Source organism: Tiliqua scincoides, chromosome 3, assembly GCF_035046505.1.
Source record: "Tiliqua scincoides isolate rTilSci1 chromosome 3, rTilSci1.hap2, whole genome shotgun sequence".
Classification (NCBI taxonomy): Eukaryota; Metazoa; Chordata; class Lepidosauria; order Squamata; family Scincidae; genus Tiliqua; species Tiliqua scincoides.
In genome coordinates this window covers 88569924-88591800 of record NC_089823.1, presented here as the reverse complement: position 1 = coordinate 88591800, position 21877 = coordinate 88569924, and the positions used below count along the sequence as shown (strand labels likewise).

The window sequence follows — 21877 nt, the reverse complement described above, 5'->3', positions numbered from 1 at the left end:
ATCACATTTTCATGTGATGCTTAAGTTTATATACTTAGTATAAATTTTATGTAACTTTTCTTGCTCATGTACATACTCTTCATCAGGTGTGTCAAACATAAAGCCCATGGGCCAAATGCAGCCCCCGAAAGAAATTTATCTGGCCACCGTTATAATTGGGCTCTCTCAGCATAATTGGACTCTCTCATATCTTGAAAATATGAACATTTTTACATTTTCTCTTCTGTCATTTTCAGCTAATGAGTTTCTATATGAGAACAAAGTGCTTACTCCTGGCCATCATCTGCTTAATTATGTCACTTCCAACCCTCAGCAGCCACCATGAATACTAACTTTGGCCCTCTGTATGAAACAAGTTTGACACTCCTGCTCTACATGATTGACCTTTGCAGTAACACGGCAACAGAATAAAAATGATTTTGAATTTTTGATTCCATCAAATTGGTACACCATCCTGTGGCTGGCTTTTAAGTTCTTAATATTCTGCATCCTTGCCCACAAAGGCTGCAGTCTATCCAGAACCTCTGTAGATATTTTCAGTTTCTAGAGACATGACCTCAAAATAGTCCTATTACGATGCTCAGCCACCATGGTCCTTTTGAAGGCAAGATTTATAGTGACAATAAGTCAACAAGCATTTCAGGAGAGTGCACAAAAGAAAAACAATAGCAGCTGAAATAACTGATTCCAGCTGGTTCCCTTTGAGAGATAATTATGCAGTCGCAGTCAAAGCACAGTGCAGAATCAATTTTCAGATTCATTCCAGATCAAATGTTGCATCCAAAAATAAATATTCTATGATAAATATTAACATCAATGAACAGTAGGAAGGACGGGGGGGAAGGGTATTAGCCGTTGTAGTAAAAACGGGAACAGGACAATGCACTTGCAAGCCAATCCTTTATTGCAGTGGTTCTCAAACTGGGTCCTCATAACACCCCAACCTTAGAGCCCTGGCCTCTGCCCACTTATGGGGCAGGGGAAGGGGGAAGGCAGTGATCTGATCCCCAGGATTGTGTTGCTGTGGGAGCAGGGGGGCTTTTTCAACACATCTTACCTTCTGCTGGGGTCTGCAGCAGAAGTGCTCTGCCGGGCTCCCCACAGCTTGTAAAAAGTGAAAAGAGTGACCACGACCCACTCCCAGTTTTGCAATCCAATCTAGACGTGGGTCACAATTGCTATTTTCACTTTCTTATGAACTACAGGGAGCCCTGAGCACTCTACAGGGCTCCCCGGACCCCAGCAGAAGGTAAGATGTGTTGAGCTCTCGCAGTAGCACAGTCTTGGGGATTGCATCACTGCCTTTTTCCCCACACCCACAAAGGTTTATCTCAGGAGGTTTACTCCCAAGAAGTTTGAGAACCCCTGCTTTGTTGTAAAAAAAAGTCATTGGAAGGGTTAATCATAGCATTGCAGCAATAGTGGAATTCAGAACCAAACCACATCAGAATATGGTTCTGAAATAGCAGGCAATGATTTCCAAATTCTGAATTGCTTTTGCCTAACCAACTTCATTTATCCAGAAAATTTGCAGTCCAAGATGAATGCCACAGCAATATGACCAAGGGCACAATCCTAACCAGGTCTACTCAGAAGTAAGTCCTATTTTGTTCAATGGGGCTTACTCTCAGGAAAGTGTGGTTAGGATTGCAGCCCAATATACTCTTGCAATATCAGTTTAAGTCAGTGCTTCCCAAACTTCTACAAGGAGCGCTGTAAGTCTCTGCAGGAGAGGGGCTATGGCAGCAATTCGATCCCCATGATCACACTGCTGCTGAGGGGAGAGGTTTTTTCCACTTACCTGGGGGAGTGCCAGCCTCTGGGGGAGGGGGTGTGTGGGTTGCCCTGCAGGCACCCCTGCAGGGCTCCCCAAGCCTCTGTAACAGTAAAAAACAAACAAACAAACAAACAAAAAGGATTGAAAACCACTTCCTGTTTTTGATTGAAAACCAGAAGTGGTTTTTGATCATGTTTTTTACTTTAACAGAGGCTTGAGGAGCCCTGCAGAGGCCTCTGCAGGGCTCCCCAGAGGCCGGCAATCCCCCAGGTAAAACCCCACCTCCCCTGGCCAGCAGAGAGAATAATGGAAATAGAACCTCTCTGCTCCCAGCATTCTCTCTATCAGCTACTTTACAAGAAGCAGTGATGGAGCTGCTAACTTAGCAGACCCTCCCATCCCCATCCTTGTTTCATGTGCTCTCCGAGCATAGAGTGGAATGGCCAGGAAGACGAAAGGGTGGGTGGTGGATGAGTGCAAATCATCTCCATCACCTGGCTGCCTTCCTCAGCCTGCCACAATAGGTTCTGTTGGCCTTATTGGTGGGCTGGCCCTGGCTGAGAGACTAGATTTAATGGAACTATTGAAGAAACAGTGAATGATGGGCTTCCTCCTGGAACTATTTGGATTGTTGCTGGAAAATGTCCTGGAAAATGCCCCCGTTTGGGAAAAGAGAATTTGGGGTAGAATACATTTTCTGTGTGTTTCATACATTCCTAAACTACTACTCCCTTCAAGACTCATACCACTGAGCAATTCTCAACTATCATTTGTAAGGTATCTAACTAAAAATATCTGTAAGCTGAATAACTTTTATTTACTTGATCAGAAATTTGGTTTTAAATACATTTACATGTTGCTTCTACAGTGTTAAACCAAGTGGCATTTTGAGGATATTGAGGATGTGTCAGATAACTTTGGATTTAATAAGTAAAATGTGTCGTTGATTGAAGAAGAGCCATCTTTTAGTATCTTCTTTTTCATTTCCTGTAGCAGGCATGCAACTAACTCAAAATAGCTTCCAAATCTATGCTGCAGATTTAGTTCTGCCGTTTAAAATTGTCTGTCATCCATTAACCTTTAAAGCTGTAGTTTAGTTTATGAATGTATATCCTGCCATTCTGGATGGAATGTGCTTATATAATACAAAAAAAGAAAAACCAAACCAAACCCAGTAGTACTTAATAAAACAACATGGGAATACAAAAAATGGCAGAAAAAAAACCTTAACTCAAGGTGCCAGATTTCTAGAAAGCTGGCTGGAACAGCATGTGGGTGATTGATTTGTTGATTACATAGTTTCTTTAGCCCTAATTTTTGGACAGGGAGAATAATTATAAACAAATATGACATAGGAACTACTGTTGGCAACCTTCAGTCTCGGAAGACTATGGTATTGCGCTCTGGATGGTGGTTCTGGAACAGCGTCTAGTGTGGCTGAAAAGGCCGATTCGGGAGTGACAATCCCTTCCACACTGGGAGCAAGTGCAGTCTGTCTCTGGTCTGTCTCCCTGGCTATGGCCTTCCTTCTTTGCCTCTTTGCCTCAGACTGTTGGCCAAGTGTCTCTTCAAACTGGGAAAGGCCATGCTGCACAGCCTGCCTCCAAGCGGGCCGCTCAGAGGACATAGGAACTAACGAAGGATATATAAAATAGGAAGTGATCTTGAGATGGACACCCATGGAAGCTTGGATATTGTCCAAAAGACATCTAAAAACACCCACTGTATGTCAGTGATCTGTACGCAAACCTGCATCTTAATGTATCTGGCAGCCCAATCTTCCCCTGCACTGGTGCATCCAGGCCACGTGGCCTGTGCTGTATCCAGTGCAGATTAGGAGGAGGCTGGAGGTCTACCTGGGGTAAGGGGAAATTTTTCCCCTTAAACCCCAGCCTGTCCTTCCTCAGATCTGCACCAGCTATTTAGCTGGCACAAATCTGGGAAGCTGGGTGTAATGCTGCAGGGCCCAGGAGGGAGAATGGAATATGACAGAGACCTCCTCGGACCAGCACTCACAGTGCAAGGACCGCTTCTGTAAGCCACTTATTAGATTAGGCTGCCTGTTCATTGGGTTTTAAGAGTATCCATTTCAATCAATTATATTAATCAATAACATTGATAAACTTTTATTTATATGTAAAAGTGTGCAATAGCTTGCCACCGAAGGACTCGGATTTGTGCCATCTATAGCTCACTATCTAGGATGGAAGTTAAAGGAGGTCCTATCTTCTAACCTCTGCTATCTCCGTAACTCATTAATATATGTGGGTGACTGTCTGCTTTATCCCTGCTGTGATGAGGGGAAATGGAGAAGTCAAGCTGGGTGAGCTGGTTCACATTAACCACAAAATGATTCAGAAAGAATCCAAACTCCCCCCTCCTCCAAATGAGAAAACAGTTGGATCATTTACTGAACCACTTCAAGGCTTAGTAAATATGTTTGCCTGCTGTCTCAGACACTCTCCCACCAGTTCTTATATCCCCAGTCAACACTTCCCCTTCTCTTTTTCAGAGGGGAACAGGGGGACAAGCTGTATTGGAATCTGGAAGAACTGGCGAGGAGGTAGGCTGTGGTGCTAGCAGTGGCCCCTTTAAGGGTAAGGCCTGGGCATCCAGCAGAGTGTGCTGCACAGCTGCAGCCTCTTGAAGGCAATAGGGCCCTCAGGGATATAAGGAGCACCTGATGCAGAAAGGGTTTGTGGGTTTTGAAGGAGGGCAGGTTGGAGGTAGGAGAGGACTTGGTTTATTGAATTTGGGATCTGACTGTGGATTGTGACTGGACTTTGGCTTTGGATACCCTGATGGATTTGACTGGCCTACCTAGAACCTGACCTTGGACTGTAATTTGGCTTATTGGCTCTGGACTCTGATTTGGCAACTCTAATTGATTGGACTGGTTTACTTGGCATCTGTGGACTGGAACTGGACTCTGACTTTTGCTTGCTGCACTGGTGAATTGCACAAGGGGGACTGATCAGCCTTAAGCGGGCACGAGGCCCAGTGGATTGGGTTTTGGCGGAACACAAGCATCAACAGCAGTTTGCAGAGGGGAAGTGTTTCTCCTTCTCTCTCTCCCTCTCTTCATTTCCATGGCAGAACAGAGAAGGAGAAATATGTCCCTTTCCCTTCCCTGTTGCTGCCACTTGTGCCACCACTACCCAAGAGCTCTGATGAGTAAAGGGAAGATAGGGAGAGATATCCAAGAATACCTCAGGTTAAATCTCCAAGAAAAGAGGCCTGGAAAAGACATCTCACTATCTGGAACAGTGCCAGTCAGTGTAGGCAATGTTGAATTAAATGAAGCAATGGTCTGATTCAGTCTAAGGCAGTGGTCTTTAACCTCTTGCATGCTGCAATCCCAATAAATAAATAATGAGACTGGTGACCCACTGTCAATACTACCCACTTCTGGGACCCTATTCACTCTTGACCCCATTGCTGCCCACTCCCTGCCCCCATAACACTGGTTAATGCCACTTTCCCCCTGCCTGTTTTGCCCCCATTCTGCCCACCCCATTGCAGCCCCTCCACTCTTTCACCCCCTCCCTCTTTGCAAAGGGGCCCAAAAGAAATTTGTACCCCCTGATAAAATTCCTCTCAGAGGCCCTGCATGCATGACCCATTGGCATAGCTGCACTGGTGTTGGAAAATTGGATAGGATTTGGCCCCTAAGCCACAAGCTCACGAGGTGCTCTTAGGCAAGCCACAATATCTCAGCCTCAGGAAAACAGAGATAATACTATTGCCTTGCTTGTGAGGTGTATTGTAAAATTACTGAGATAATGTATCAGAATTGTCTGAACACTTCAAATGTGCTATCAAAACGCTAAGCATTATTGTTACTATTGTGTTTAATGAGCTATTGGGCATTAGCGGTGCAATGACTGATATTTACAGGTAAATGTATTTTAGAATTGTATTTTAGAAATGTATTTTAGAATTAGAAATGTATTTAGAATAAAATGCTGCTATACGCTTACAGCTACATATGTTTACACGAGAGATGCTACTGTAAGAAGACCAATAGCACCATGATGGAACATAACTCTGGCTTAAGCTAGTTAGTGGACAATAACCTCAGTGCATGTAAAGCACATAGGTTAAGTGTATTGCCACCTTAGCTAGAGAAATCCTATCATATGCAGATGTCCATCAAACAAACACATTGATGACATTTTCATTTTGTTGTGAATAGTTTGACCACAGGCTTCAGCACAGTGTGGCTCTCTTGGGGGGGGGGGGGCTGTAGCTCAGTAGTAAAGCACATGGTTTGCAGGCAGAAGGTCCCAAACCTATCCCTGGCATCTGCTGGCAGGACTGAGAAGACTCACCTGAAACCCTGGAGAGCCACTGCTGGTCAGAGCAGACAAATAGTGATTCAGTTTGAAAGTTTCATGTATTGTCTCTAAGCAGACAAGAGGGAGGAAGACATGCACTTCAAAGGTTGTCTAAACAAAGCAATAGTTTTTCTTTTTCTTTTTTTTTTCTCCACAAGATTGAAACTTTCTCATGAGCTGAGTCTGGTCTGAGATTTTTGACTTAAAAGAAATCACAAATGCCCAAAAGGATTATACTTGCTACTCTGCTGTTCCAGCCTTTTACAAACCATCTCACACATCTGTTATATCAGAAGGCTTCAGCCTAATACTTTCTTTAAAATTAAACATACAGGAATATTGTTGTTCCATATTTGTTCTACTTCATAGCCGAACCCGTCCAATGATTTGGAATTTGGGCTACAAAGGTGTTGATTCAGCTCTAGGCGTTGCTTCTTGCGTTGCCACAATCTTACACAAAATGTACTCATGTGGTTGGTTGGCAACCTTCAGTCTCGAAAGACTATGGTATAAGCCTACAGCACCCAGTATTCCCGAGCGGTCTCCCATCCAAGTACTAACTGGGCCTGACTCTGCTTAGCTTCCAAGATCAGAAAGATCAGGCATATGCAGGGTAACAGTTGCTGCTTATGTGCTGAAATTGAAATTACCATGCAACCAAGCAGAAGAGTTAAGGACATCAAAAATGCAATTCATTCACTTTCAGATATGCTGATTATTTTTTTTTAATGAAGAAACAAGGCATTTACTGTATGCCTTTTGTATTTGAAAATAAAAATGGAGAGAACAGGTCTTTCAAGGTACACCACACCAGTACATACAATGTGTTTGCTTTGATTGAACAACTTATTTTTAATATTTAGTTAAAATTTTATTACAAGTAAGAAGGTCCTGAGAGCTTCTTGTTTTGTTTGGATGTGCTTCCCTAAGAAAGTTATAGGAGACACTTGTTTTGACGATCTTATGAGACAAGGACCTTCTTATGGGATGAAGAAGTACTTATGGGACTTTCTTACTGTTAAATAGTTCTTAACTATCTGAGGTTGTGAAAAAGTAGCTCTGAGATGGGCGTCAGCAGCACAATTGATTTTGCCTCTGCCTTTTTTTGGAGTAATGCAATTACGGTACTTTTGTGCCGCTGGGCCATATATGCAGTTCTTGCAGCACCTTGATGCTTCTGAATTGGTCAGGAGGCCCTGCTCTTGATCTTTTCCCCAAGATTTAAATCAGGCTTGTGCAGATTCTGAGCCATCCCAAGCTACAGTACTGAGGGAAGAGAAAACTTCAGGCCAGCCAACCCATCTCCTCAGCAGCCACTGCTGTGTGTGTGTTATACAGGGATAAGGGGTCCAAGGAGATCTCCTGCCTGGAGTCTACAAACACTTTGAGTCCCTCTCATCACAGACCTGTTTTCTGTGCTATATAACTGTTTCTCTGTGCTATATCCAAAGCTGTGCTGTTACCTACTTCTGTTTATTGAATCCTCATAGTAATTGTAATTTTGCTTTTACTCTGAAACAAAAGGCTTTTTAAAATGATCTGCCCCTTTTCTCTAGACTGTTACATATGATGTACAATTATTTTGTTCCATGTGACTGAAGTGCAGGCGTGTGTACACACAAAAGGTAGCCACAACCAATTGTGCACAGAGGGGGGAAAAAAGACACTTGTGCCAAACCACACATTCATTGAAAATTAATCCCTGCACAGAAGTGTTTGTGTTTGTTTATTTAGGGGATTTATATTCTGCCTTTTCAATCATAAGAAAGCTCAAGGCAGCTCACAAGAATAAAGTCACAAACCAAATCCAATACAGATAGTCCCTGAATTATGAAAGTCCAAATTATGGACATCCACACTGTTGCACAGGCGCAGTCTATCTAGACTTGTGCTTTCACAGAGGAACAGCTTTCACAACTGTTCTGACTTAAGTTGTTTCTGACTTCCGAACAAACCTCCAAAATCAAACCAGAACATAAGCCAGGGTCTACTTGTACAATAGAATTCAATTCTAAAGCCAGCAGAGAAACCAAGACAAGAATACAAGATCCAGCAATGAAATGATGGACTCAGAGTCACTGAGCAAAAGCCTTTTTAGGGGCCCAGTCCTATCCACCTTTCCAGCTCTGGTGCACCTGTGCAAACAAGTCCCATCCTGCAGTTGAGGGGCAATCATGGAGGCCTCCTCAAGGTAAGGGCACATTTGTTCCCATACTTGTGCATTGTGGCTACGTCAGCACTGGGAAGTTGGATAGGATTGGGCCCTTTAAATCTCCTGGTCTTGAGAAGATGACAAAAGGCAAGCAGACTGAAAGCTCCTTATCAATTATATAATTTCCATGGAATTCAGTTTCTCAGTCAGTTTCTGGTCTATAAATTACCATAGTCAGCTGTGTTACAGGGCTAAAGGAAAAACGAAATAAGGAAATATAGTATTAGCACTCACCCTGAGCCTGAGGAATAGGAAGAACTATACATTTACATTAAACACATACATATAACTTTTCTTTGTACTGATACTAACAGGTGCTTAATTTCCAAAGCATCTAGGTTCAAGCTCTCTGCTCAAAACATCTTTTCTTTATTCTAATATGCAAGTGCTTTTTTAGGTCTCCCAGCATTGTAGGAAATTCATACTGCATACCCTTCATCTTTATTATCATTTCACACACCTCTAGGCTAGGTTCTGGCTCTGGCAAGATATTCTGGAGCTGAACCTTGGCACAAATTAAGCTGTGCTAATAATGTAAGGTTCCTGTATATGACTATTAAGCCTCAGACTTTGTTGTATTATCTCTTTTTCTCCAGATGCTTATCCCAATTCCGAAGTGATCTATGTGTGGACTAACAGTCCGGCTACATCTGTGGTAGTAGCAGAAGATGGTTCAAGACTTAACCAGTATCACTTGATGGGACAAACTGTAGGTTCTGAAAACATCAGTACCAGTACAGGTGAGAAGGGGTATTCCCTTTTGGAAACCAGAAAAGCTTAAGGCTCACTGCTAGACATGTTAGATGTATTGGGCACATTTTCATGGTCATCCAGCTCCAGATACAGGCGTGGCATCAGTGGTCTGTGCTAGCTAAGGGTCCACCTGGTCAGGCCAACCCCTGAATCCTCAGTACTAGTGGCAGAGGCAGAGGTGGTCCTGGGGGAAGTCAGGAGGGGCAAAAACCAGAGGCACCACACTTGTGGGCCCTGTGGGGGTGGTGCTGCCACATCCACCGCAGCACCTCAACACACCCTTTGGAGCCATTCTGCAGGCCGACAGATCCCCACACTGTGTTCTCGGGTGCTCAGAAAGCCTTCTGGGGCCTCCAAAGTGCCTTTAAAAACTACTTCCGGTTTTTGTCAGAAGCAGTGTTTAACAGTGCTTCAGAGGCCTTGGAAGGCTTTTGGAGTGCTCATGATTGCTGTGCAAGACTCTGTGTGGCTGAGGGGGGCAACATGTTGCGGTCCTGTGCCCCGAGGTGGCATGAGGGCCACATCCACAACTGGGCAGAGGTAGTGCCCCATATGCTGTCAGGTGGCCTTAGTAACCTGGCATCAGCACTGCCTGGTTAGCTAACTTATACTTCAAGTAAGTTTTGTGTATTCACAGTACTTGCAGCTAAGAATGTCTTCTTCATTCTTTTTATGCATGTTTTAATTTGGATTGAAAAGGATATTCTAGTGGGGCTGGTTTGTATTTTTTTTTTTTAAGCTTCTATTTATAAAAATACTTATACCTTCCGCCCAACTAGGTGAGCCTCAGAGTGGCTCGCAAAAACTAGGCCTGGCACCAAAGTGTTGAAAAGGCGATAGTCAAGGTGAATTTCCAGATTTATCTCAAGGAAAAACTGCTGAGTATTTTCAAGGAAATTTTCAAGTTTCTCAGGTGGTTTCTGCACATCCCTACAAAATATCACAAAAGCCATAAAACTGCAATTAAAATAGTAAAATGACAGTAGTATAGCAGCAGTAACAACACATACACACACTAACAGAAATCATCAGCCAAAATTATCACTCAGCAGTACCATAGAGAGCACAACTGAAGAGTTGTTTTTATCTCCACCTGAATGTATCTCCATGGGCAATGAACTCCATTGCTATTGAAAACACCCAATCACAATTCCTAAACCACCACACTTCACCAGGTGGAGGACTGCACTGCAGAGTTTTTCCTGCTCACTGCAGGTTCATGCAGGAAGAGATGGTCCTTCAGATATTCAGGTCCTAAGCCACTTAGGACTTCAAAGCAAAGAACCAGCATCTTACATTGGGTCGGGAAACAAGTGGGAAGCCAATACAACTGATATAACCCCGTGTAATAGGGCCAAAGATCTGAGCTCCTGTCAACAGCTTCTTGAATGCTGACCAGACTGCACTGAACAAAATTGTGATATGGAAAGGTGATACAGAAGTTCTGTTGATAGTGTATTTTCTGTGACTCGTTCATATGCAAGTCATCTCTGGATGCTATAGTACCCAAGGTAGTTGCATGCCCATGTGAAATTATTATGCTAGGTTTTTATTTTGAGAATGAATTCAGGTAATGGTAGGCCTGGGTTCATACATGTACTGAGAGGGCAGTGCAGTTTGAGTTGTGGAAGCAAACATGCATGCCCCCTTTCTCAACCGTGGAACTCATGATCTGAAAGCCCACGTGCAAGATAGCCTGATTTATGAGATTTTCTCCATGCAGAGAAAGAGAATTTGGGCCACCATATGTATTGACCTCTGCACGGAGTGTCTGCATGCCCCCTTCCTTTATATCAGGGGTGTCCAGACTTTTTGGCAGGAGGGCCACATCATCTCTCTGACACTGTGTCGGGGGCTGGGGAAAAAAGAATTAATTTACATTTCAAATTTGAATAAATTTACATAAATGAATACAGTAGAGATGGAACTTATATGAATAAATGAAGGTCTTACAATACTCAAGGCCTATAAAAGGCCTTGCACAAAGCAAGGCTGGTCTTTCCTTTGCTGCTGCTGCCACACTACAGACGTGAGACAGCAAGCAATTGAGGGAGCCTTCGTCCCACAGCTCACATGAGAGGTTGAGCAGTCGCCCTCATGCTGACAGCAGTTGCGTCAGGCCAGCAAGGGCTCCAGCAAATCTTCAGAAGGCCAGAGGCTCATTGGAGACTGGGGGCTCTCCACAGACCGGATTGGGAGTCCTCGAGGGCCGCAAGTGGTCCCTGGGCCGTGGTTTCGGCACCCCTGCTTTAGATAGATGTACAAGTGAGACACATATAACTCTTCCTGTACTGTCCCTGCATTGGGTCATAGCTATTCCAGTTTTAGTGCACAGTGAAGTGGTGAGAGGTTGCCTGTGTACCCTTAGGCAGCTACAGAAACTGTAGTGATCTGAAATAAAGGCCATCTATTACGCTTCGCCTATGGGACTGTGTTCAGAAATAAAGCGCATTCCCTGAAAGCAATCTCAATAAAATGTTATACTTTTTGCAAGTAATGAAGAAGCTAGAGACATGTCACAGTCTAGTAAGCAGTGTACAAAAACAGGCCAGGAATACCTATTAAACTTGCTACATTTCCCCCAACAGAGATTCTGCAGTTTTAACCACAGAATGACAAGCAGAAATTCAACAGGTGTTGTAGACCCTGAGCACTGCACCTGTTTGCTGGGAACACTGCATTGGTTGAATTTTGGCCTGCAGTGCAGCTATTTAGAGTGTTGAGCCACTGCCAGGAAAAATGCAGGGTAGTAAATTGTCCTTGAGAGAGGTGCTGGGAAAGGAACAGCCACTTGCCCAGCCTCTTAAGGGGAATTGGGGACGACTCCTGCCTTGGCGGAGGCTGTTCTCACTCCTGCTGGCTTATTTCCCCGCAGGAGGCAAACAACCGCCCACACAGCTCTCTCAGAGCTTTAAAATGATTTGTTTGATGAAAGCATGGGCCACCATGGGGGATGGGAGGAGAAGAGGTGGCAGCTGTTGCCTGGCTTTGCAGTGTGTCCAGGAACCACGTGGCTGGAAAGGAGGTGCTAACCCTAAGGATTCCTATTTTCTCCGTAACTGGAAGTGGAGGCGCCAGATGTGGTAGCATTAGGGAACTAAAGAAGCTTTAATCCCGGCCCAGCCACCCACGTGAGCCCCCCCTTCTGGCTAAGGCTTCTATGTCAGGGCAACTTTGCAAAGCGATTGATGGGGGTGTACGTGGAAGAGAAGTGGGGGGTGGAAGGAAGTGGGGCTGGACCAGGCCTGAGGGTCACGTGGGACTGCAGACAGAGGCTTCAACAGGTTACATAATGCAGTTGCCTTGCTTCGGGTAGTGAAGTCAAATCTGAGGTCTGCAGTAATTAGGAACCAAAGCATCTTCCCTGGGGGATAAAAAGAGAGCTTCATGCTGTGCCTTTTTCCATAGCAGCATGCGAATGCCCAAACAGAGGAAGCAGCCCAAGAATGCACCGTGCTTGTTTGCAGCTTGTGACACTCTCCCAGCTCAAAACAGCAGGGGCCCAGGCTAATTTGGGACTACAGGGGTGAAAGGTGCAAGTTGGCTCTTATTAAGAGAAGGGTTGTTTAAACGATCTTAATAGACACAAGTGCGACTGCGCACATGATCCAACACATGGTTGGAAAAGATTGAGGAACGACAACACTTCAAGTCATCTCTGTTCAGTCAATAAAGGAACACACAGCTCTGCTAAAGCCATGACCCCACCGAGAGCGCAGCTGGCTTCTTTTTAGCACAAACAATCTTGAAAGTGCACAGGAAGCAAGTGGGGGAGACAAGGCAACTTTGTCGGAAGCAGCACAAGCCTTAGAGGTAAGATCACAGTGAGATTTCCCCCCTCCCTTTGCATACATGTTTGTGTACAGGGTTCCACAAAGCCAGCAGATACACATTCCAAAGTGAAAGGGGGCCATTTTGCAGGGGGGGGGGGGAAGAGAGAAGGAGTTTCAGAAGTTACAGGTACCAAATTAGAACAGGGCTCCAGACAGGAAAAGACCTTTGACCAGTAAAAAACAGAGGGTGCCTTACCAGTTCACCATCATCGCCGCATTGTTTTCCGCAATGAATGGCAGCTCCCCTTTTGCCTTCAAAACCACCAAGAAAAGGATCCAGACTGTGTGCTGAGGCATTGCCTAGGATAGTGCCCAGCTCCTCACAGCCAGATGACCTGGCAGGCCAAACCCGCAGGTGCAGCTCCAGGCAGGGAACCTTCAGATCCTCATCTGGTCCTCAGCAATGCTTGCAAAAACTACTTGCTCACCCAACCCGGAGGAAGCAGCAGATTCTTATGAGGCATCCAAAAGTTTGTGTCCAGGAACCACCTCCCCTGCAGTTTCCTAAGATTTAAGCTAATAAATGACTGGATTTCCACGTCAAAGATGGGGTTTTTTCTCTCCCTTCTTCGTCTTCTTGTGCGAATGTCCCAGGTTACATCTGGGCAGGCTGGATTCTGATTGCAGGGTGGATCACAAAGAGCAGGACACAGATTGTAACCAGGGATTAGCAAAATACAAAAATCCGATTTTACACAGCGAAAGCATCAGTCAGCTATGGATTTTCCGGACTTCATCAGGCTTGCAGAGACCCATAATCAGGGTTACTTGTGAACGGATTTCAAATATGCTCTTGCTTTCTACAAAGCTGTGGAATATGAACATAACAACTGTACAGCCGTTGAAAGAAAAATTCAGTTTGTGTATTTTGTTCATACATTTTTTGTTATTCTTCCCCTTTCTTAAAAATTATAAATTCAATGCAACATTATTTTGAGTGTAAATTTTGAAAATCATTTTTCTTCCTTTTGCATTCTCCATCTGGATCCAAAAGGATATGTGTGTAGAAGCCACCTTCCATGTGCAGTGCTCTTACTGCATGAGTGATTAGGTGGCTGATTTGTTGTGCATTGGGTGTGGATGGTTTCTGCCTGCACTGTGTTGCTTTCAATGGGGTGCATATTGTATAGAACAGGGGTGTCCAAAGTTTTTGGCAGGAGGGCCACATCATCTCTTTGACACTGCTGGGGGCCGGGGAAAGAAAGAATTAATTTACATTTAAAATTTGAATAAATTTACATAAGTTTACATAAATGAATATATTAAAGATGAACTTATATGAGTGAATGAAGGTCTTGCAATAGCTCAAGGCCTATAAAAGGCCTTGCACAAAGCAAGGCTGGCCTTTCCTTTGCTGCCACTACTGCATCACAGACATGAAACACCAAGCAGTGGAGGAAGCCCTCATCTCACAGCTCATGCAAAGAGGTCAAACAGTTGCCTTCACGCTGAGAGCAGTTGTGTTGGGCCAGTGCGGGCTGCAACAAATCTCTGGAGGGCCAGAGGCTCATTGGAGACTGGGGGCTCCTTGAGGGCCACATTGAGAGACCTCGACGGCCGCATGTGGCCCCAGAGCCAGGGTTTGGGCACCCCTGGTATAGAAAGTTGCTTCCATGCATAGGGGTCAATTGACTTGGGGTATCTGGCTTCCTGGGGCCCACTCTTGGGACAGCCATTTCAGCCTTCAGCTTCAGCTACTCTGAAGCACTCTGCTCAACAGAGGTACCACAATAAGGTCTCTTGTAGGGGAAGTGGCTTTGGACTCGAATGCGCAGCTTTTGTGCTCTATCAGATTGAAGGCTTTGGAAGGAACCAGGTGTGTTTTATTTTTGAAGCTTTTCTGTATGGCCATATATGGCGGAATCCACTCCTGTTTCAAGGTCTGTTTTGGTGCCCTGCTTATCCATTCACGAGACACCCACTTTACTAAACAAACAGAATCAGGCTGTGGCATTGATCCAGCAAATTGAGCTTGTCACGTATTTTTTCTCTTACACCAAATGTGTCATTTGTATTCATTTTTTGTGTGGGAGCCAGACCTTGAGTTAGTGCTCCTGCAATGGAGTTGTTTCATTTGCTGAGCCCTCAGAGTACAGTGTCTGGCAGGTGGATTTCACACACACACACACACACACACACAGTGATGTTCCCTGTCTGAACCATTCCAGCACAGGAGAGGTGAACCCTAGTAAGAACAGTCCTTCATTCATTTGAGCCATTGGCTGTTATCTTATTTGATGTTTGACTTCCTTTTGTTGCCCCTACCAGCAGCATGTGTAGAATATTCTCCACCTTTCCACACAAGGATCCTATGAGACAGATTAGGCCAAGAGATGGTGCTTGAAACAAATTATCCCATCCTCAGATAAGTCGGGGGTTAGGGGGGTGTCTGACTATAGTTTTGTCTGATTTTACCAGAGGCCAGATTCTGAAAAATAACCTACCAGTAACTGTTACCTAAGAACTGTACAGTATCTAATTTATTAAAAATTTAGTAAATATCATAAGATACATTTTTATTCATTAACTTTTTAAATTCTGGTCTTCACAACCTTTTGTAAACACTATCAGAGTAAGTGCACTGTAAACAACATAGCAGGAGAACCATGAATCAAATCCTTTTTTAAGGTGCCTGGCGTGCTAAGCCAGAGGCGCTACATAGAACATATACAACTTATAACACGTAACTGGGAGTGTGACAAGCAATAAGACCTCAGCATGAGCAAGTGCAGCTGCACATAGTTGCAACCCTACGGACTCAGAAGTAGACCCTTTGCTTTCCATGGGTGTTATTCTTAAGTAATGGTGCACTGAATGGTAGCCTTGGACTTTGTTTCAGCAGGAAAGGAGGATGACTTCCTGGTGTTTTTAAAAGCCAGACCCCCTAAACTTAAGGGGGTGTGAAGTTCTTTGTAAATGACTGACCAGGAATGTTCTGAGGCAGCCTCACAAAGAAAAAAGGAGACATTTTACTTTCTTCTCCAAAGTGGAAGGGAGATGAAGGTGCTTCTGGGAGTTGTGAAGAGACTTTGTAAGTACTGCATTTCCATAGCAGCGGCCCTCATACAGCCTACAATTCCCATAAGTGCCATCACTTCTCTTCCTGTTGGGAGAAGAATCTACAATAGCTGCCTTTAAATCCCGCAATTACTAGTAAAAACTCTCCTTTTTCCTCCACCCGTGTTCTTCTTCTCAGCTGCATAACCTGGTAGAGTTCTGGCTTGTGTTCATGTGATGTACCTTCTGTCTCCCCCACCCCAGGTGAATACACGGTCATGAAAGCACACTTTCACCTGAAAAGGAAGATTGGTTATTTTGTCATCCAGACATATCTTCCATGCATTATGACTGTGATCTTGTCCCAGGTATCATTTTGGTTAAACAGAGAATCTGTCCCTGCTAGAACAGTCTTTGGTAAGTAGTTCACTTTTGTTCACTTTTCAAAAAGAGTGCTTTTTATCTTAAGTGTTCCCAAACGTCATGTTTCCCTTACAGTGCTACAGTGGGAGCAGCATGACTTGCAGAGCAGAACTGGTAGACAGGAGGGGATGCTTAACTCTTCCTCTGCTGGTTGATTGTCCCCTGTACATCCTTCCCCTAAGAAACCAGAAGCTATCCTGGCTATGGGAAAAATAATCAGGCAATAATCAGCAGCCACAGGATGGCATAAATGGCCCTCCTGCCCTCTGATTCCCTTCATGTTCCCACGTTCCCTTTTACCTGAGGACCAGGCGACACTTTATAGTAATCCTGTTATTAGGGCTGATGGGCTGATGAGGGGTTACCTGGATTAGAATCCCAGTGCATGTCAACAGGGGGAAGTTTTCCTTATTTTGCCTCTGCCATGCTAAGAATCATTGGCACCAATGGAACTTTTTCTTCCAGGACAAATAGCAACTGGGGGGGGGGGGGAGTAAGACCATTTCAGAAGCAACGGGTTAAATTTCCTCCTTCCCTCACATCATAATCTTAATCCAGTTTTCTTCCTCCTTTTCCACCCCCAGCCATGTACTGTGCACCAAGGGAAACATCATTTCTAATAAATGGCTTAATATAGATGTGTCATTCTCACTATGATTGACATATTCGTTGACTGATATAATTTTTATGATAGCAGATAGCTCAGTACTGAAAAACATTCCAAATAATGCTAGGGTTAGGGTGCTGCTATTATTATTATTATTATTATTATTATTATTATTATTATTATTATTATTATTATTATTATTATTATTTCTACCCTGCCTTTCTCCGAGGGACTCAAGGCGGCTTACAACAAGGTTAAATCAAATTAAAAATATGATTTAAAACAGATAAAAGCATATTAACAACATATCATAAAAACAGTAGTCAGGTAAAAAGAGCATAGAACAGCAAATCATAAAAGAATCAGATCTGTAACCAGGTATTTAAAAAGATATTAAAAGAATTTGAAAAGATGGTAAAAAAGGCCGAGAACTCAGAAGGCCTGTCTAAAGAGAAGGGTCTTCAGGCCTCGCCAAAAAGTCTTGAGAGAGGGAGCCATTCTTAAGTCAAGGGGAAGGGATCTTTATATGCTATCTTTATAGTGCAGATGTCTTAAACATTTTATTGGCAATAAATACAACTTTGTTGTTATAAGCAAGGAAGGCTTATAACAGTGTTATAAACGGAAGGCTTGCTACAGTGTTACATTTTTACTGGCATTTTCATGTGGAAAAACGCACCTTGTGGCATCACGTGATGCCATTTTGATCAGGTCTAGATATGAGATGCACAAGCTTTCTGGGGTCAGTCTGCACAGATGTTATCTGACAATTGCCATGTTATAAATATGTGGACCCACATGTGGCTGTTTTCTGAGCCACACAACTTTTTCTTCCCTGTGTGCCTTTTTAAATCACAGAATTAGGGCAATAAAACATCAGAGGTGGCGCTGCAACAGGATAATAGATTTGAGTCAGTTTGTGAACTGATTCATGTGACTTGGACAATGTGGTTTTTGCTAAGAAGTGACACTACATTTGTCCCCATCATAATGATGTGGTGCTCAACTAAAGCAATGGCCACTCACCTTGTATGACTTTAAAATGTCAAGTGACTCCCACAAACTTGTCCAAAATGAAGGGGTCCCCTAATATGTGTTCCATGGTGCAGTTGAAATCCACCCCAAAGAGGTTTAATGCCCTCTCTATAACTTTGTTCCTATATTCTCTTCATTTTTTTCTTACTATTGCATGTTGTCATCACCTCCTCCTTCTATGGGGGTAGCTCTACTTCCAGGGAGTCAGCCATCCTGAAGGACATACCAGCTGGTACACTGGGTGTGCCTTTACAGCTTCCTTTACTGTGTCCGCTAGGTTGCTTACAATCAGAAATTGAAGGGTCATCTTCTCCCGATTTTTTTCAACTCTCCTAGCCAGATGGTCTGAGGGCCCTCCCATGAAGGCACGCCTCTATAAGGCAGCCCTGGATATGATCCACAGGGGTACCTTAGCCCCCAAGCCCCCTGTTTCCCCACCAGGGGGATTTGATCAGGCTCCTTGGAACCTCACCCCCTGGTTCTCTGTTGAGGGGTAAAGTTTGGTGATAAAGGCCATTTGTGTCTGCCTCTGCCACTATGCCTCTGCTCCTGTCTTCAGTTTTCTTCTCATAGCCCTAGAGCAGGTCTCTTCCATTCCCTTCATCCTGTAAAGGCCCCGTTTCCTCATTTTCCTGTTCCCTGCCTTATCTCCTCCTGTCCTGTGATCCTCCTGGCTTCTCCCTACCACCCTGCCCCTTCATACCTGGCCTCCATCTTGCCATCCTTTTCTGTCAACTGCCTTCCTCCCTGGGAGCAACCAGAGAGCCCTCTTACAGACCGGGCTTGGCCCCAATTCTACTTGGCCAGCTTTTGCCAATCCATCATTCTGCCCAGCCAAGCATATGCAAGGGCTGCCGCCACAGCTGAGTGCCTACCTCCTACCCACTCCTTATTATCCTACAGGACCGCTAGAACTACTTCCCAGGTTGTAAGGTGGGGTTGCGGGGGTCCGCCACCCAGCTGACTGGCAGAGCTGCATGAGTTCCTGCTCTGCTAGCCAAAGCCCTGCCCTCTGTTCTGGGCCTCATTAGGGCCTCACATATGTATTTACATATTACATCTTTTTCTGAAAAGCTCCCAGTGAGTTGTTCCTAATGATTTCAAAGGAAATATTTAATGTTTGATTGGAAGAGCTTGTTTTAAGAGTCAGTCCAAAACTGTGCACATTTTACATATAATTCTAAATGTTTCTTGTTTTTTTTCTTCCCTTTTTCCAGGGGTCACTACAGTCCTTACAATGACAACTTTAAGTATCAGCGCCCGCAACTCTCTACCAAAAGTGGCTTACGCTACTGCCATGGACTGGTTTATAGCTGTATGCTACGCTTTTGTGTTCTCTGCACTGATAGAATTTGCCACCGTCAACTATTTTACCAAGAGAAGCTGGGCCTGGGATGGCAAGAAAGCTCTAGAGGCTGCAAAAAAGAAGGTGACTATTTTATCCATCTCTTTACAGTGCTAAAATACTTAACTGAGGGCCCAATCCTATCCAGTTTTCCAGCACTGGTACAGCCGCAATACAGCCCCAAGGTAAGGGAACAAATGTTCCTATACCTTAAGGAGGCCTCTGTGACTGCCTCCCCACCACAAGCTGCAGTGCATGCCCCATAGGCACAGCTGCACTGGCACTGAAAAATTGGACAGGATTGGGCCCTAAATGAGGAGTGAGGATAGGGGCTCCAGCTTGGTTGAAAATCAAACACAGGCTCCCAATTTCACCTAAGTGGCTTGGTAATTTTCCCATGCATATTCACCTGAAATGCCATTACAGTGATTTTGCATTGTTCCCATTCACTGGACTCTGGATTACCCTATAGTGTTTAATAGCCGCACACCATATGCATTTTAATCCCGTTGACTTCGGTGAGATAACACGCCTAAAGTTATTTACATAAGCCGTGATCAAGACTTTTTGTGCAAGTTATATTTTTGCTATAACCAGGCCTGGTCCACAAGACTCCAGGGGGACAAAAAATGTTATTTTTTTTAGAAGCTAATCAACTGTTATACCCTGTAAAAAACGATATGGAACATAAAAGAGAACAAAATGGGACTCTAGCGACATTGTTTCCTTTGCCAGTAATGGGATACTACACTCTGGCAGTTGTCCCAGAACATGGAACATCACAAGTTGCTGAACTTTTTTTATTAGAATTTTAAAATCTATACCTACTGAAGGTCACATTAGCAGTGGCGTTGCTTCTGCAGTTAACTCCCAGGGTGGGTGTCACTTCCTCTGCTAAAGCGATTCCCTCCCCACCCCCTGCACTCACAATGACCAGAAGACAGACAAGCAGAGGGTCTGTTTAATGGATGCAGGATCAATGTTGCCTGGTACATAGGCCTAAAGCATGGCATCCTGTTGCCATGGCTGCGGCAGTGACATGATGATGTCATCACATCACCACTAATTTCTTCCAGGGAGCCCTGATTTGAGGCCAATCAGAGGCAAGGGTGGGCGGGAGGGCCTTTCCATGTGGAGAAGCATCTGGCATGGAGCTCCAGTCCCTGTTTTCTGCCTCATCGCTTACGAGGGCTGAAGACTCAAGCAGTGATGGCACCACCCCCCAGAGTACCTCACTCAGAGTAATCCGTACCAGCTAGTCACCTCACGACACCACTGAGGATTAGATTGATCAAGGCTAGCAATAATTTCCTAGGATGTTAATCTGCATCCTAGTCATGTGGTCATTAGCCAACAGCGGTGAGGCAGGTGATGTGAGAGGGGTAAAAAACTGAACCACAGCAAACAAACTGTGGATTCGAGGACTTACTGGGCTGGCATCTCTATGAGAGTGGTGGGGCAATAGAGCAGAATCATGCAACTCTACAGTCCCACAATAAGCAAAACTTGGAAGATCACACAAGTGATACTACAGCCAGATGGTTATCTACAAACGTGGGTAGTGGGTTCATGATGCACTTCATTCAACAAGAACGAGAATTCACTTATTTGTTACTGTAAATTAAGAAAAAAAATTAAGTATACTTAAGTAAAATTAAGTATTTATCCATTCAGCGCTCATTCATCATGTTGGTTGTGATAAAGCAGTGCAGGGTTAAGGTGTGACAGAATATTTTGAATGTCCCAAGCAGATATTTTTACCAGTGTTTTGGATTTCTGTTCTTTTACAGAAAAAAGAGCGTGAGTTATTGGCAAACAAAGCCGTCAATGCTTATGCCGCTGGAAGGATGACCCCCACCTTAAACATCCCAAAAGATTCCTCCCCTTCGATGATCTCCAAGTCTGCTTCTCTTCCACTAAAACCCATTGAGAAACCCGCAGAAAACAAAAAGACCTATAACAGCATCAGTAAGATTGACAAGATGTCCCGAATAGTTTTCCCAGTCTTGTTTGGAACTTTTAACTTAGTCTATTGGGCGACGTATTTGAACAGGGAGCCTGTCATTAAAGGTGCTGCTTCCCCAAAATAAACGTAAGGACTTCCACATCAAGTGTGAGCCATACTTGCAAAAACCAATGCTACCAAGGAGAATCGGAGGTTCCAAAAGACTTTCTACCTTTGGGCTACGTTCTTCAGGAAGTTTTTGCATGTTTAACAAATATGTACAAATATTATTGCCTTGATTGTTTCTACATGTAACCTCAGATGTTTCTGACAGCTACATTAACAGCAGCAGGCACAAATCTTTCTAACAACAGAAGACATGGAACATGGCTTCTCCCGCTGCTGAGTACCTTGCATTGATAGTTTACAAATGAAATAGGGGTATATTTTTTAAACTGTTTGGGCATATTGCATAATCTGCAGTTTTTTATACTTTGAATGTACAGTCACGCAAACCGGTGGAGACTGGACTCTGCAGTTGCAGAAATGGTCACACAAGTGATGCCAGAGTTTTATCAGTGCTGGGGTATTCTGGCTCAGATCCAGAACAGCA

The 21877-nt window shown here is 44.1% G+C and overlaps 1 protein-coding gene across 1 annotated transcript in view; it reads left to right on the top strand.

The window, feature by feature from the left end:
* GABRA5 (gamma-aminobutyric acid type A receptor subunit alpha5) overlaps positions 1 to 21409 on the top strand; it is a 79656-nt gene extending 58247 nt beyond the window's left edge. Inside the window, exons 6-9 of the mRNA XM_066619069.1 lie at positions 8923 to 9066; positions 16174 to 16326; positions 19192 to 19403; positions 21110 to 21409. Of these exons, the coding sequence (XP_066475166.1) occupies positions 8923 to 9066; positions 16174 to 16326; positions 19192 to 19403; positions 21110 to 21409 (809 nt within the window). The remainder of the gene's footprint in view (positions 1 to 8922; positions 9067 to 16173; positions 16327 to 19191; positions 19404 to 21109) is intronic.
* Positions 21410 to 21877: the final 468 nt, after the last annotated feature.